This window comes from Panthera pardus, unplaced genomic scaffold, assembly GCF_024362965.1.
Source record: "Panthera pardus isolate Hobbes unplaced genomic scaffold, ASM2436296v1 HiC_scaffold_17, whole genome shotgun sequence".
Lineage (NCBI taxonomy): Eukaryota > Metazoa > Chordata > Mammalia > Carnivora > Felidae > Panthera > Panthera pardus.
Window position 1 is genome coordinate 41569945 of NW_026526732.1, and position 17514 is coordinate 41587458.

General features: G+C 35.8%; 1 protein-coding gene across 1 annotated transcript in view; it reads left to right on the forward strand.

Moving 5' to 3' along the window:
- Window positions 1–623: 623 nt before the first annotated feature.
- Window positions 624–17514, forward strand: part of SERINC1 (serine incorporator 1) — a 36092-nt gene continuing 19201 nt past the window's right edge. The window contains exons 1-2 of the mRNA XM_019418228.2: window positions 624–758; window positions 17180–17341. Of these exons, the coding sequence (XP_019273773.1) occupies window positions 720–758; window positions 17180–17341 (201 nt within the window). The 5' untranslated portion in view covers window positions 624–719. The remainder of the gene's footprint in view (window positions 759–17179; window positions 17342–17514) is intronic.

Consider the following 17514-nt stretch of genomic DNA (forward strand, 5'->3'; position numbering starts at 1 on the left):
TTATAACCAATATGTCTTATGCAATTAAAATTTTTGAATGTGAAAGCTTCCTGTAACATCTTAATTGGACAAGAAATTAAAATGCGTGATAAGTGATATGACACTTATCGTGTTCACGTTATTACAGTGAACTGTTAAGTACCCAAAAGAATAGAAATATCCCAATAAAATTTGTCCTAGGCAGTGGTCTGCAGTAATGCCTGAGAAAGTAAGTGGGGAGGAAAAGACGCAGAAGTGTTAAATACTAGAAATAAGTGGATGAACGGATGAGCATCGAGAAAGAGAAAGCAATCCTCCAGAAGTGAGAAATTCCACTAATGGACGAGGGCAAAATCATTAACGACCACTTCAGCCTCTACGTAACTCAAATTCAAATAAATATTAAGTAAAGGTGAGATTTTCTCACAACGTTTTCTTAATGTGGTAAATAAACTACAGTCCGGCTGCATCAGCCAGGCACTTTATGCCCGCAGTGTTAAAGAGATTCCGCTCTGCAGAACACGCCTCAGGTTCCAAGCATGCGCACGCGCACGCGCAATCTTAACCCGACACCCTCCCCCACCCCACCTAATACAGGCCTCAAAGGAAGTGACGCAAAGCTAAGGGGCGGGGTGGGCTATGCGCCGGAAGTGGCTCGCTGATAGTAAATAAGGCCTGAGAGGGTGGAGAGATACTGTCTCCATTTTGTCGCCCTCCTCTGCTCCTGCGACGTTGCGGAAATGGGGAACGTCTTGGGACTGTGCTCCATGGCGAGCTGGGTAAGGAGGTTTTTAGTGGCCTAAGGGGTGCTAAGCGTACGATGCGGAAGAGAAGGGAACCCGAGCTGGGCTGGATGCGGCCCGTCGGTAACGTGGTACCCCACCCAACAGGGGAGTGCCTTCCGTCCCCATTCTCTCCCTATCTCCCGCGGTCATCCAACTCAGCTTTAGGGCCCTGAGTCTTGCAAAGAGCTGACCCGGGTGGCCGAGAAGAGAAGTGGAGATGGGAAGATAACCCCGATGGGAGAAGCGAAGAGAGCTGGTAGTCTTCCCCCAACACCCCGTCTTTCGTGAAAGCTACTCCCCATTCTCCCAGGCGCTTTTTTGTTGTTTTTGTGTTTGTGTGTCTGCGTAGGCCATCTCTACAAAGGTCTTAGGCCTGTTCCGTGGAGTTCCCCATCTCTTTTCGTCACATTCCCAGCGACCTCAGACTGCAGCACTGTCATCCCTGGAGGCATGTTGGCCTCTTTGTTCTGTGGGGCCGACTACAATTAAGTGCCGGCTATTTGGGACAGCCTGGCGGTAGTATTGACACGCTAATACTGTTTAGTCCTAGCTCTGTGGTTGGATCTTCAACCTTAATGGTAGGAGGAAATTTCTCAAGTAATAACATATGTATCTCTAAAAGCTGGTCAGTTCAGTGCTGAAAATCCTGTGTCTTTTGACATAAAGCATGCTTGGGTAATCTGGAATTTCATGTTTAATTAGGTGTGGGTTCCGTTTTAAATAGATAGCATTGTTAGAATGAATCCATTTTTCATTATAGTGGCACAATTTCTTGTTTTGGGTGGTGCAAATAAACTTCAGTTTAAGATAATCATTCCACTACCACCCCCAAATATAAACAGCATATTATTATAATTAATAAATTATTTATGAATTGGGGCGAGATATTTGCGTTGAAATCATAGTTCTTTAATCTGTGATTTCTAAATTCCACTTCTAACGCTTGTCTGACTTCCCAAATGACTCCCGTTATATACATCAGTCAGAATTTTTATTCTTGTACATACCTCGCTTTTTTTCAGAAATCAATGTACTGCTTGAACTGTAAAAGTTAAATTTTAATAAAATAATACATGGAGATTGTTATTTCAACTCAGGCCATTCTCTTGATTATGTTCTACGTATTTCTTCTCATAGTTTGGTATGGAAACCAGGTATTTTTTATCTCAATAAGAAACTGAGAATCCACTTGAGTCTGTTGTCTAATACAGAAGAGGTATAGTGTAATAAATGTTTTACAAAATAATAAATGTTAAAACATTGCTTTCATGGTGGGGGAGGGGGATGTGTGATTTGTAAAGTCAGATTTACCCATTTATCAAGTTGGCATATTCTTTGTATATAGTAAAGACTTAAAGGGAGGGATTCATACTTCCCATTTTGTTCTCATCTCCAGAACCTTGAACAACCTTTTTTGCCTCAAGGACACTTACAGTTACAGAAGGAAAAAAAAAAAAATGTCTTAAGGTTTTTTTAATACTTATGTGTTCTAAATCAGAAAATAACTTTAGTGAGCAATATGGAAATACTATATTCCTATTAATGTTTTTACAACTAAATTGTTCACCTTTATTGACTAGAAAACTGATAAAATTAACACTGCATTGTAGTTACTGTTAATAACAAGGTATATTGGAAAGGTGGTAACAAGGAGGCAGTTTTCTTACCTTCCAGTAATTAGATCTGTGGCAGATATGCCAGATGGCCAAGGTTGATCTTTAGTGTTCTAGATTATTGTGGCCAGTCTGGGAATTGATTTTGTAGTCTGCAATTCTGGTCATATTTTCCCCTTTCCTTCCTGGTGCTTCTGTCTCTATTCCTGAATTGTTCAATTTTAGAGTAATTTGATAGCAATTGAAGGGGACTTTGCCTTGTAATATACAAATGTGTTTTTTTCCCAGTCTTAACAGTCAATATGCTTATTTACTTAGAGGTTTTGACAAATTTAAAATTTGTTCACATTTTCAAAACTATTCAAGGCATTAAATTGGAAGTTAAACCACAATTAAATCTTAATGAGTCCTTCAGGCTTGATCAATTTTTGTGAAGTTTTTTTCTGATTTATAAAAGCGCTGTAGAAAATTTCTGAACTATGAAAAAAGCACAAAAAAAAAAAAATAACATGTAATACTGTTGTGTAGAGATTGGAGCATTAATTTTTTTATTTTATTTTGAGGTGGGTTTGTTTGTTTGTTTGTTTCTTTTTGCCAAGTGGCCTAGAATTAGATTGATCATAATCCTTGGTTCATGTATGCCTGGTCTTTGATTAGTGACTGTTACGCACTCAGATATCTGAATCTCCCACCTAATCCTGTAACTACATTACCAGCAAAATTTATGCCTACTTCAGTGCTTTTCTCCACCCCAATCTCAACAATGGTGTTAATGACTAGAATTGATTTTTTGAATTACTGGACCTTATATACAATAGCTATCATTTTTTTGCCCAAGATAATTTAATGTAGTTAAGAAGAAAGAGCCAGTGATTACTGCCTGCCTATTTGTGAGCCTCAGCTAGATTTTTATTTTTTAGTACAATGACTTGTTTTTGCAGAAATGATTCATAGTCACTATGAATAGTCAAGCATAGCAGAGTACAAAGTTAAAATGTCACACACAAAAAAATGCCACCACCAATAACATTCCTTTTCTCTCAATGCATATATACACATGGATGAATGGACAAAAATTTTTTTTTAGGAATGGTAGCATGCTAAATTAAAGCATTAAATCGAATTTTTCCTGAATTTAACAAAAGAAAAAATAAAAGTAAAGGAGTTGCTGAATGTTAAATAAACATTTCTTCATCAGGAGAATTTCCTAAAAAGATTCCTCTGAGATGTTTCTATAGCAGTGGTTTTCAACTGGGCATAGTTTTGACCCCAAGGTGCATTTGGCAATGTCTGTAGACACTTTTTTTGTGTCCAATTCTGGGGTAAGAGGTGCATCTAGTGAGTAAAGGCCAGAGAAACTGCTAAACATTTTACACTACACAGGACCCCTCTCCCCACCCCCACAGAATTTTTTTGGCCCAAAGTGTCAATAGTGCCAGGCTTGAGAAATTCTACTTTATCCTCTTCGGTTGGCCAGAGTAAAAAATGGAATGAAACCTGAGAGTTTTAACTGCTCTTTAAAAAGGCATGTAATGAATTCTATTTTTACCTCTACCTTCTGCCTCACTTATGGAGGCTACCTGATGTCACCATTTCCTGATCTATTTGAGAATTCTCCTCTACAAATTTTAGTGCTTAACATTTTCCTCTGATGGGTTTTAATTAATTGGGTGCCTGATTTCAGCTCAGGTCATGATCACGGCTTGTGAGTTCAAGCTCTTCATCGGGCTCTGTGCTGACAGCTCAGAGCTTGGAGCCTGTTTTGGATTCTCTGTCCCTCTCTTGTTCTGCCCCTCCTTCGCTCATGCTCTCTCTCAAAAATAAATAAAACATTAAAAACAAAATTTTTAAAAGCCCTTTATTTTTTGAATTGTATTGGTATTTCTAAAGGGAGAATGGGTAAATTCACCTTTAATCTGCCATCTTTAACCAGAATCTTTTTGTATTATATTTTAATATGACCATTATGTATTATAACCATAGTTCTCCTAGTTATTTAGTCTTAGAACTAAACAAGTCATTCTTAAAGTGTATCCCTGGACCCTGTAGCATCAGCACACCTGGGAATTTATTGGAAACACTGACTAGGGCCCAGCATTCTATGTTAATAAGCCGTCCAGGTAATTCTGATGTCCGCTACCTTTTGAGAACCACTGCTCTACACTTAAGTGATTTCAAAGCTCAAATATTTCTTTTTAACCATGGCTTTTCCCAAAATTTTTTTTAATGATATGTCATCTAATTGACTAAATTTTATCATTTGCTAGAGTTTGGAAGAATTCATGGATGCTGAAATCCCTGAATTCTTTCATATGCAAAAATATCCTATTTGAGAGGCATTGTTTACTAGTATAATAGTATACCCATTACACCCATTTCCTTCAGAACTTAATAGTGTTTTTTGTGAATTCTGTTTTATCTTACAACCTCCTGGTATCCAGTGCCTCCCAACACATCTCACATGTTCTATTGACTTTTTTCCTTTGCATGGATATTTGAACAGTTTTTACTTGTCTTTGAAATTGGTCAAGTATGTCTGACTTTAAATCTTTTATCACTTTTTTTTCTTCTGGTAAATAGGTTCTTTTTTATTATTTATTTTTTAATTTACATCCAAGTTAGTTAGTATATAGTGCAACAAACTTAATGCCCCTTACCCATTTAGCCCATCCCCCTTCCCACAACCCTTCCAGCAACCCTCTGTTTGTTCTCTATATTTAAGAGACTCTTATGTTTTGTCCCCCTCCCTGTGTTTATATTATTTTTGCTTCCCTTCCCTTGTATTCATCTGTTTTGTATTTTAAAGTCCTCATAGGAGTGAAGTCATATTATTTTTGTCTTTCTCTGACTAATTTCGCTTAGCATAATACCCTCCAGTTCCATCCACGTAGTTGCAAATGCAAGATTTCTTTTTGATTGCCAAGTAATACTCCATTGTGGGTGTGTATGTGTGGGTGTGTATGTATGTATGTATGTGTATATAGACACATGTGTATACACATACTTACATACACACATCTTTATCCATTCATCTGTCAATGGACATTTGGTCTCTTTCCATACTTTGGCTATTGTTGATAGTGCTGCTATAAATATTGGGGTGCGTGAGCCCCTTCGAAACAGCTCTCCTGTATCCTTTGGATGAATACCTAGTAGTGCAATTTTGGGGTCGTAGGGTAGTTCTATTTTTAATTTTTTGAGGAATCTCCATACTGTTTTCTAGAGTGGCTGCACCCACCAGCATTGCAATTCCCACCAGCAGTGCATTCCCACCAGCAGTGCAAAAGAAGTCCTCTTCGCAATGTCACCCAATATCTGTTGTTGCCTGAGTTGTTAATGTTAGCCATTGTGACAGGTGTGAAAATACCTACTCATTTCTTTTGGGGAAGTTTTTCTCGTATTCTATCCTTGAATGTCTTATTTAGAGGATTCTGTATTTTAAGGACACTAGTTTCCTTCATGTTTTATTGTGTTTGTTTTCCTTCTACATTTTTTTTCTGTCATTTTTTTAGTTGATACAATTTACATGAAATTCACACCTTGTAATATACAGGTCTGTGATTTTTGAGAAGTCCTATACTTATGTAACAACTACAGAACAGTTACTACCTTAAAAAATTCTGTCATCCCCATTCTTGGAAACCCGTTTTGTTTTGTGTTGTGTTGTGTTGTGTTTTGTTTTGTTTTGTTTTGTTTTGTCTCCAGAGTTCTTTCCAGAAAGGCATATGAATAGGATATACAGCATAGGGTGTTTTGAGTCTGGCTTTTTTTACTGAGTATAATTCATTTGAGACTTATTCATGGTGGTGTATTATTGGTTCCTTTTTAATTTTGCATACTATTCCATTGCTTGGATGTACCACAACTTAACCTGTCCATGTACCAGTTGAAGGGCATTTCCAGATTTTGGTGATAAAGTAGCTGTAAGCATTTTCATAAAGGTACCATTAAGGTTTTTTGTGTGACTCTTAAGTTCTTTTTGCTTAGGTAAAATATCTAGCAATGGAATTGCTAAACAACATGGTAAGCATACATTTGACTTAATAAGAAACCACCAAACTGGTTTCTAAGATAACTGTACCAATTTTCATTCCCACTAACAAAAAGTTGACAGTACTTGGTATTATGAGTTTATTTGATTTTGGCCATTGTAATGTGTGTGTAGTGGTATCTCATGGTTTTAGTTTGCATTTCCTTAGGAGGTCTATAGTTTACATCATGGTTTACTCTTGGTGTTGGACATTCTGTGAGTTTGGGCAAATGTATAATGACACGTATTTACCATTAATGTAGCATGTAGAGTATTTTTATTGCCCTAAAAATCCTTTGTGTTTTGCCTATTCATCCCTCCACCCACTCCAACCACTGTTCTTACTGTCTCCATAGTTTTCCTTTTCCAGAGTATTGTACAGTTGAAATCATACAAAATGTAGTCTTTTTACGTTGTTTTCTTTCACTTAGTAATACCTATTTAAGTTTTCTCCTTGTCTTTTTATGGCTTAACTCCTTTTCAGCACTGAATAATATGCCATTATTTAGATGTACCACAGTACCTACTGAAGGACATACTGGTTGGTTCCAAGTTTGGGCAGTTATGAATAAAGTTACTATAAACATTCATGTGCAGGTTTTTGTGTGGACATGAGTTTTTCTTGGTATTTAACTGGATTGTATGGTAAGCATATGTTTCGTTTTATAATCTGTCAAACTGTCTCCAAAGTGGTTATACCATTTTGCATTCCTACCAGCAGTGTATGAGAGTAACTATTGATCCATATCCTCATCAGCATTTGGTGTTATCTGTGTTCTGGATTTGGCCTTCCTAATAGATAGGTAGTAGTATCTTGTTTTAATATGCATTTACCATATGCATATGAAATGTGATGTGGAACACCTTTGCATATGCTGATTTTCCATTTGTATTATCTGATTTGGTGAGGTGTCTGTTGACCCATTTGTTTTCTTATTGTTGCGTTTTAAGAGTTCTTTGTATGTTTTGGATAATACTCCTTTAAGATCAGGTATGTCTTTTGCAAAGTTTCACACAGTTGGCCTGTTTTTTCATTCTCTTGACACTGACTTTTGCAGAGCAGAATTAAAAAAAAAATTTTTTTTAATGTTTATTTTTGAGAGTAAGCATGAGCGGGCTTGGGGCAGAGAGAGAGGGAGACAGGATCCAAAATGAGCTCAGTGCTGACAGCAGAGAGCCCGATGGCTGGACTTGAACTCAAGAACCTTGAAACCATGATCTGAGCTGAAGTCGGATACTTAACTGACTGAGCCAGCCAGGCGTACCTACTGAGCAGAATTGTTTGAATTTTAATGAAGACCAGCTTAACAGTTCTGTTGTTTTTTTTTTTCTGTGGATCATGCCTTTGGTGTTCTCTGAAAAAGTCATCACCACACCCATGGTCATTTGGATTTTTTCCTATATTATAGGAGTTTTATAGTTTCATGGTTTGTATTTAGATTTACGACCCATTTTGAGTTAATTTTAGGGAATGCTGTGAGATGTGTGTCTAGACTGATAGATTGATTTTTTTTTTTGCATGTGGATGCCCAGTTGTTACAGCACAGTTTGTTGAAAAGATGATTTTGCTTCATTGAATAGCCTTTGCACCTTTGTCAAAGATTAGTTGATTTTATTTATATGAGGCTATTTATGTGCTTGCTAGTCTGTACCTTTGTCCCTTTTTTTGACAATACTATACTGGCTTGATTACTATTGTCACTTTATAATAAGTTTGAAGTTTGGTAGTTTCAGTCCTTCACCTTTGTTCTTCTTCGGTGTTTTGTTGGGTAGTCTGGGTCTTGTGTTTCTGTGAACTTAGAATCAGTTTGTCAGTATTTACACGATAACTTGCTGGGTGTTTGATTGGAATTGCATTGAATCTATAGATCAAGTTTGAGGAATTGATATCCTGACAATGTTGAGTCTTCCTAATCCATGAACATGGAATGTCTGTTCATTTATTTAGTTCTTTTTTTTGCTTATCAGAATTTTGTGTTTTTTTCTATTGATCCTGTATGTAGTGTGTTAGATTTATACCTAAGTATTTTGGCAGTTTTAATTTGGGGGATGCTAATGTAAATGGTAACGTATTTTTAATTTCAAGTTCCACTTTTTCATTGGGGGATATATAGGGAAGTGATTGACTTTAGTATACAAACCTTGTATCCTTCAACCCTGCTATAATTGTTTATTAGTTCTAAGATTTTTGTGGGGTTTTTTTTGGTCAATTCTTTTGAATTTTCTACATAGATGATAATGTCATCTGTGAAGAAAGCTAATTTTATTTCTTCCTTCCCAGTGTGTTTACCTTTTATTTCCTTTGTGGGGTTTTTTTTTTTTTTTTTTTTTGGTGTTAATTGCATTAGCTAGAACTTCCAGTAGTGTTGAAATGGAATGGTAAGAGGAAACATCCTTGGTTTGTACCTGATATTAATGGGAAGGTTTCAATTTTCTTACCATTAAATATGATAACTATAGGTGTTTTGTTGATTTTATTTATCAAGTTGGGGGGAGTTCCCCTCTATTCCTACTTTATGAGAAATTTTAGCATGAATGAGTGTTGGATTTTGTGAAATAGATTTTCTGCATCTGTTGTGACCCATCTTTTTTAGCCAGTTGATTTGATGGATTACATTAATTGATTTTTGAATGTTGAACCATTCTTGCATACCTGGGATAAACCCCACTTGGTTGTGATCATACATTGTTGGATTTGATACGCATGTATTTTGTTGAAGATCTGCGTTCATGAGAGATGCTGATATAGTTTTTATTTTTTATTATATCTTTGTCCTGTTTTGTTGGTAGAGTGATGCTGGTCTCATACAATGAGTTAGGCAGTGTTCCTCTGCCTGTCCTCTGAAAGAGATTTCAGAGAACTGGTGTTTTTTTGTTTTGTTTTTTTTCTTTTAAGTGTTTGGTAGAGGTCACCAGTGAATCTGGGTCCAGTGCTTTCTGTTTTGGAAGGTTATCAGTTGTTTGTGTTTTTTTTGTTTTTTTGTTTTTTTGTTTGTGTTTTTTTTTTTGTTTCTTTGTTTTTTTGTTTGTGTTTTTTTTGTTTTTTTAAGTTTTTTTGTTTTTTTGAGAGAGTGAGTGGGGGAGGGGCAGAGAGACAGAGGGAGACAGAGAATACCAACCAGGCTCCACACTGTCAGCACAGAGCCCGATGTGGGAGTGGGGGGGGTGGCTCAAACTCATGAACTGTGAGATCACGACCCAAGCTGAAACCAAGAGTCGGACATTTAACTGACTGAGCCACACAGGCGCCTCAGAAGTTATTAAATTATTGGTTCAGTTTCTTTAACAGGTATTGAATTATGCAGATTGTCTCTTGTGAATTTTCGCATCTTGTGTCTTTCAAGGAATTGGTTCATTTCATCTAGGTTATCAAATTTGTGGACAGTGTAGCTGTTGATTGCATTCTTTTATCCTTTTGATGAGTAGGGGATTTAAAGTGATGCCCTCTCCTTCATTTTTGATGTTAGTAATGATGTTCTCTCTTTTTGTTAGCCATCAGCATGTATATACACATGAGGTGCATATGTATGCATACATAATTGAATACAGTGTTCTTAAGATTTTTTAACAAACTCTTATCTGTTAGGTCAATTAAGAATAAGATGAAGAGGGGCGCCTGGGTGGCTCAGTCGGTTGAGCGTCCGACTTCAGCTCAGGTCACGATCTCGAGGTCCGTGAGTTCCAGCCCCATGTCGGGCTCTGGGCTGATGGCTCGGAGCCTGGAGCCTGCCTCCGATTCTGTGTCTCCCTCTCTCTCTGCCCCTCCCTCGTTCAAGCTCTGTCTCTCTCTGTCTCAAAAATAAATAAACATAAAAAAAATTAAAAAAAAATAAGATAAAGAGATTTTTATGTTTGATGTTCTTATTTAGACTCTTGACTTATATTAATTTTCTTGTCTCTAAAGGACTTCCTTAAACATTTCTTGCAAGGCAGGTCTACAATTTGACAACAAATTCCCTCAATCTTTGAGAAAGTCTTTATTTCTACTTCACCTTTGAAGGATAATTGACAGAGTATAGAACCCTCACTTGGTTTTTTGTTTTTTTTTCTCAACACTTCAGATATTTCCACTACACTTTTTCTTGTATACATGGTTTCTGAGAAGTGGATATAATCTTCTCTTTGTTCTTCTATAAATAAGTTGTTATTTTTCTTCAGCTTTCAAGATTTTTTTCCTTATATTTTCTTTATCTTTTATTTTTTGAGTTTGGAAGTGATGTGTCTAGGTGTAGGTTTTTAATTTTTGGTTTGTGGATTTTGTTTGTTTTGGTTTTTAGTATATGCTTCTGACATTAAGTTGGGAAAATTGTCATTGTTTTTTCAAATATTTCTTCTGTTTCTTTTCTTTTTTTTTGCTATTTTCAATATATTACCCCTTTTTAATTGTCCTGCAGTCCTTGGTTATTCTGTTCTGTTTTATTCAATCTCTGCTGTCTTTTCAGTTTGAGAGGAGATGTCCTCAAGCTAAGAAATTAAATTTCTCTGTCTTGTCCTAGACTGTTAATAAGCTTATCAAAGGCAGTTTTTCTTTCTGTTACATTTTTTGATCCCTAGCATTTTTTCTTGGTTCTTAGGTTTCTTATCTCTCAGTTTATATTGCACATGTGTTGTTACATGCTGTTTATTCATCATAACCTTTAACATATTCAGTCCTAGTTATTCTAAATTTCTAGTTTGGTAATTCCAGCATCCCTACCATGTCTGCTTTTGATGTTTCCTCTGACTCCTTAAATTATGTTTGTTTTTTACCTTTTGCTGTGCTTTGTAGCTTTTTCTTTATAGTGGGACATGCTGTACTGGGTAAAAGGGACTGCTGTAAATAGGCTTTGGTCATGTTGTGGTGAGGTCTTGGGGAAAGAAGAGTGTTCCACAGCCCAAAGTAAAGTGTTCCACAGCCCTATGATTAGGTCATAGCCCTTTAGTGAGCCTGTGTCTGGACTGTGAACTTCTCAAGTGTTTCCTAGGCTTTTTCTTCCTCCTAGGTGGGAGAAGATGGCAAACGAGGGCTGGCGTTGAGTATTTCCCTTCCATGTTATTTTGGCTCTGATAATACACCCCTCCCCCCCACCCCCTCCCCACCCCCCTCCTCAACAGGTTAGGCTCTGGTTAACCAGTTTCTCCTTAGGGCAGGCATTGTTAAGAACATGTGTTCTGGGTATATTTTTAAATGGTTGCTTTTTCCTTCTGCAGGAAGCATGAGGGAATTTCCACAGTAAGTTTCAGCAATTCTTCATTTACAGTTTAGGTTGCCCTACTTGGGCCTTGGTTCCTAAGTTGGTTTCCACTTGTGATTTTCTACTTTGGTAAGTTGTGGCTCCCTGTATTTGCCTATCTGTTTCCAATCTTGGGGACAGTGATTTTCTCACCTGTCTTATGGATCCTGGAAGAGTTCTTGATATTATACTCTGTTTATCTTTTTACTGGTGAGGAGAAAGTGGTGCTTCCAAGCTTCTTAAATGGGGAAAAAAGATACTAGAAGTCTTCATTTGCTTTTTATATTTTTGATTTTGAATTGACAAGATGTTAAGAATTTGTATTCATGAAGGATGTTGCTCTCTTCTTTATAATGTCTTTGAATTTAGTGTCAGTAATTCTGGCCCACTAGAAAAGAGTTGTGAAGTGTTTTGCCTCCAGTTTTCTAGAATAGTTTGTGTAGAATTCATGATTTATTCCTTAAATGCTTAATAGAACTCACTGGTGAAACCATCTTTGCATGGGAAAGTTTTTAACTTAAAAATTTAACTTTTTAAAATAGTTACAGGACCATTGATTGTGTGTGTGTGTATATACATACATATATATATATATATATACACATATATATATATGTATGTATATGTAAATCTCATTGAATGATTTCTGACAATGTGGGTTTTTCAGTTTGTCCACTTTATCTAAGATACTGAATAAAATTGCTCATACTTTTCCCTTATAATTTTTTAATGCTCCTAGGATCTGTATTTGTATCTTCACACATTTCCAGTATTCATGATTTTTGTGTGATTACTTTTGCTCTTTTGTATCTTCATCAGTCTGTTTCTCAGTCATAACAGTCTTCTAAAATTGATTTTAGATTTTAGATTTCACTGATTTTCTTGTTCTGCTTTTTACTTCCCTGATTTCTCTCTATATTCGTTTCTTTTTTTATTTTGTGCTTGTTTATTTGATTGTTTTAGGTAGAAGCTCAGATCACTGATTTGAAATCTTTATTTTTGTCTAATGTCATTTAGTACTAAATTTCCTTTGAACGTTGCTTTAGAGCATTCCATGAATGTATTGTGTTATTTTCATTTTATTTAATTTCCTTTTGATATCTTTTGTCTGTGAATTACTTAGAAGTGTGTTATTTAGGGGCCACCTGGGAGGCTCAGTCGGTTAAGTGTCTGATTTCGGCTCAGGTCATGATCTCATGGTTCATGGGTTCAAGCCCCGAGTCAGGTTCTCTGCTGACAGCTTGGAGGTCAGAGCCTGGAGCCTGCTTTGGATTGTATGTCTCCCTCTCGCTTTTCCCCTCCTCTCATCTCAGAAATAAATAAACATTTAAAAGAAATTTTTTAAAAACGTGTCATTTAGTTTCCAGATATTTTTTGTTACTGACTTCTAACTTAGTTACACTGTGGGCCTAGAATACATGTTTGTTGCATGATTTGAAGCATTCTATGTTTATTGCAATTTGAGATTTGTTTTATGGCCAAGAATATGGTCTGTTTTGGTTGTGTTCTGTGTACTCTGGAAAACAATTTGTGCTGTGCCCTGGTTAGATTGAGTATTCCCTAAATGTCATTTAGGCACAGTTAATTGATAATCTTGTACAAGTTTTTATATCCTTATTGATTTTTGTTCTGCTAAATGAGAGAACATAAATGTGAATTTGTTATTCTTTTCAGTTTTATTATTTTTCCGTTCATGTATTTTGAAGTTCTCTTACTAAGTGTAGAACAATAGGATTGTAGGTTTACTCTGTGAACATCCCATTACCATAATGAAGTGTCCCTCATTAACCCTGGTAAGATTCTTTGCTCTGAAATCTGTTGTGTCTGGTACTACTATGGCATGGTATTTATTTATTTTTCTTTCATAAATAACCTGTTTGCATTTTTATATTTAAGTAGGTTTCTTGTAGAAGAGCTAGAGTTGGATCACAGTATTTATCCAGTGCGATAGTCTTTGCCTTTTTAAGTAGGAATGTTTTTGCCACTTACATTTAGTGTGATTGTGGATTATGTTTGGGCTTAAATAAACCATCTTTCTATTTTGTTTGTTTTGTCTTGTCTATTATCCCTTTTCTGTAGGGTTTTTTTTTTTTTTTTTTTTTGTGCCATATTTTGTACTTACTAGCCATCACTTTTAGCATTCTGTTTTATTTCCATTGGCTTACTAGCCCTACTTCTTTGTCTTGGTTTTTTAGAGGTTACTTTAGGGTTTATAGTGTTTATTTTCAACTTACTACAATCTTCCTTTATTTCCAATTTAAGAACCTTATAGTGGTATAGTTCAGTGTCTCCTCTTGCATACTGCTTGTAATCCTCATACATTTGACTTCCACCTTTGTTATATACCCCACAATACATTGCTGATATTTCTGTTTTAAAAGGATAATTATGCTTTAAAGTAATTTTTTTTATATAAGAAAGGTACATTTGCCATTTTCATTGTTCTTCATTCCTTTTGTTGTATAGATTTTTTTTTTTTTTTTTGGTATCTATATAGATAAGCTGTCTAGTATAATTTTCCTTCTGCTTGAAGGAGTTCCTTCAACATTTCTAGTAGTTTAGGTCTGCTAATTTTGGATTCTTTTGTCTTTGTCTGAAAGTGGTTTTATTTTACATTAATTTTTGAAAGAGACTTTTAGGCAGTATAAAATTTTATCACTCAAGGTTTTTTAAAGTACTTTTGCACAATTCTTTTTACTAGAATTGAGATCTTTGTTTCTATATAATATGGCTTAATTTTTCTGCCTGCTTTTTAAAGATTTTTTGTTTATGGTTTGAACAGTTTGATTATGATATGAGTTAGTGTGGTTTCCATCGTGTTTGTTTTCCTATAATTTTTTTTTTATTTGAGAGAGAGCACATGTGAGTGGGGAGGGGCAGAAAGAGAGGGAGAAAATTCCAAGCAGGCTCCACGCTGTCCGCACACAGCCCCATGTGGGGCTTGATCCCACAGACCATGAAGTCATGACATGAGCCGAATAAAGAACCACCCAAAGCGCCCCTATTTTTCTAGAATTTCATTAAGCTTCTTGGATCTGTGCATTTATAATCTTGATTCAATTTGGGAGCATTTTGACAATTATTTCAGAAGTTTCACTTCTCCTTCAAAAACTCTAATTTCACTTACATTAGACTGCCTGAAGCTATCTTACAATGCTCTGTTCATTTTTATCCTAGTGTTTTGTCTCATTTCTTCTGTGTCCAGATTTGTTCATCTTTTTTGCAGTGTCTTAGTATTTTTTGGTTTGGTTACTTTATTTTTCATTTCTACGAGTTTGGTATAGATCTTTTAAATTATCTTTCATGTCTCTTCTTAACATGCTGATGTTTTTTTCACTCTTGAGCATATGAAATATAATTAAAATAATATCTTTATGCTGTTATTTATAATTCAGCCATCTTTGTTATTTCCAGGTTGATTTTGATTGTTTTTTCTCATTAAAGACTGTATTTTCCTGCTTTCTTGCATAGCTGTCAACTTTTTATTAGATGTCAGACATTGTAAATTTTACCTTGATGGAGGTGGACATACTTGTATTCTAAAACGAAAATATTTTTGGGTTTTGTTCTTGGACGTAGTTGAGTTACTTGAAGAAAATTTTTCTTAATGTTTTCTTTATACTTTGTTAAGTGAGACTGGAGCAGCTTTTAGTCTTATGGCTGATTTTTTTGTTTTGTTTTGTTTTGTTTTCTCCCTTCTAAGTAAAAGCCTGTATAACTTAGTGTCTCCTGCATTACAAGGTTTTCCACTGTGGCTAGTGGGAATACCAACTCTTCTCCTTTAGTAATTTATTTAAATAAATGCACTGATCAGTACTCTACTACAGATTCAAGTTGAAGCCTCTACAGATTTCAAGAGCTCACTCTGTAGCTTTCTTCTCTTCATGATTCTGCTCTATAAACTCAACTTCAACTCTGTTCCAGCTCCCAACTCAGTCTCCTCAGTTCAGGTGGACTGCTAGCCTCTGCTTGGATTCCCCTCCCTTCACTAGAAGCTCTCCCGGGCAGAAAGATAGGTTAATCATGGAGCTCACATTGTTTCCTGTCAGGAATTACTGTCCTGCATTGCCTGTTGTTCATTGTCTGAAAACCATTGTTTTAATTTTTTCCATTAAGGCAGTAGGGTAAAGTCTAGTCATTGTTGACTCCATTTTTATCTAAGTTTATAGTAGTTAACTCAAGCTTTTTTCTGTTAGTAATTTAATTTTCAGGTGTGTCTGTTTTGTTCCTTGACAGTTAATTATTCTTTAAGTTTTATTTTCTCTTATTTCTTTGCTTAACTCTGCAAGCTCCTTTTTATCTTATTTTGTTCTTTTCCCGTTTAATTTTTGAGTTCTTTTTATTTGCTTTTTATTCTTTTATTGTTCAGGTGAAGCACTTGTACAGAATTTCTTTTTCTTACTGAGTTTTGTTTCAGACTGAATTCTTAAAATGTCTTCTCACCACCACCCCTTTTTTCCCTTCCCCCTGAGGGATGTGCTTATTTATTTATTTTTATTTTTTGTTAGAGTATGTTTGCATAGTTAACGATGATTTTTACTTGTCTTACTTAAGCTTACTATAAATGGCTTTGTTCCTACCTTATATTGGTTGCTCTAGTGTGTCTTGATTTCTACCATACTCCCTTCCCATGGTTTCTGAGACATTTCCCCTAGAGCTGTGGCTGTCAGTCTGGAATATCATAGTCTGTCCAACTTCCTGAAGTCTGATAGTATGGTGGAGCTAGCCTAGGTTATGGTGAGTGAGTTCTTATGAGCATACTTACACTTTCCTCTTCTGAAATACTGGTAAATACCCTTACCAATGTTCCTCTGGGGTATATAACTAGTTTAGGTGGAGTTCCACTGGAGAAAGTTAGCCTGAGTTTTCATTGTTTTCACTATCACCACTTCCTTTCCAGAAGAGGGAAAAGATAAGGATGCCAGTTCACTTCTTTTTCTCTTCTGGGGTATTTGAGAGGCCTCAGGATTTTGTGAATTCACCAATACATCTGTGGGCTAAAAGATGGGAGCCAGAGATGGGCATGTAATCATGAATATTTTGTTTTTGTTAAATTCTTTTCTGCTGATTTTTTTCCCCTTGTTTTTTTTAACTCATTTATTTTGATTGATTTGGAGGTCAAACACTTAAAAATTTTTTTTAAGTTTGTTTGTTTATTTATTTATTTATTTTGAGAGTGAGAGCCTGTAAACAGGGGAGGGGCAGGAAGGAAGGAGAGAGTTGAGAACCCAAGCAGGCCCTGCACTGACAGCATGGAGCCCAGTGCGGTGCTCTAACTCACTAACTGAGATCATGATCTGAGCCAAAATCAAGAGTTGGACACTTAACCAACTGAGCCATCCAGTCTCCCGAGGTCAAGCACTTTTATGTTTTGACTTGGGTCTAACTTTACACAGAAATGACTGAGTTTTATAGTTATGGATAATTATATGTGACCCAAATCCTTTTGTTCTTTGGTAATCACTTTAACTTCAGTCTTTTTCTCTTTTGAGTGGATGGAACATAAATTTTCACTGTATCATTTTAAACTGTACTGATTTTTAATATTATTTTTCCCAGATACCGTGTTTATGTGGCAGTGCCCCTTGTTTGCTGTGTCGATGCTGTCCTAGTGGAAACAACTCTACTGTAACTAGATTGATCTATGCACTTTTCTTGCTTGTTGGAGTGTGTGTAGCTTGTGTAATGTTGATACCAGGAATGGAAGAACAACTGAACAAGGTTAGTTTTTTTGTTTGTTTAATTGATTAACTGAACCTATAGTATGTGTATGTGTAAACTGATTTTCATGTTCAAAACAGAATAATGTACAAAGTAAGATAATGTGTAATTCCCAATTTTAGCAATCTTCATAGTCTTTTTTTTTTTTTTTAATTTTTTTTTTTAACGTTTAT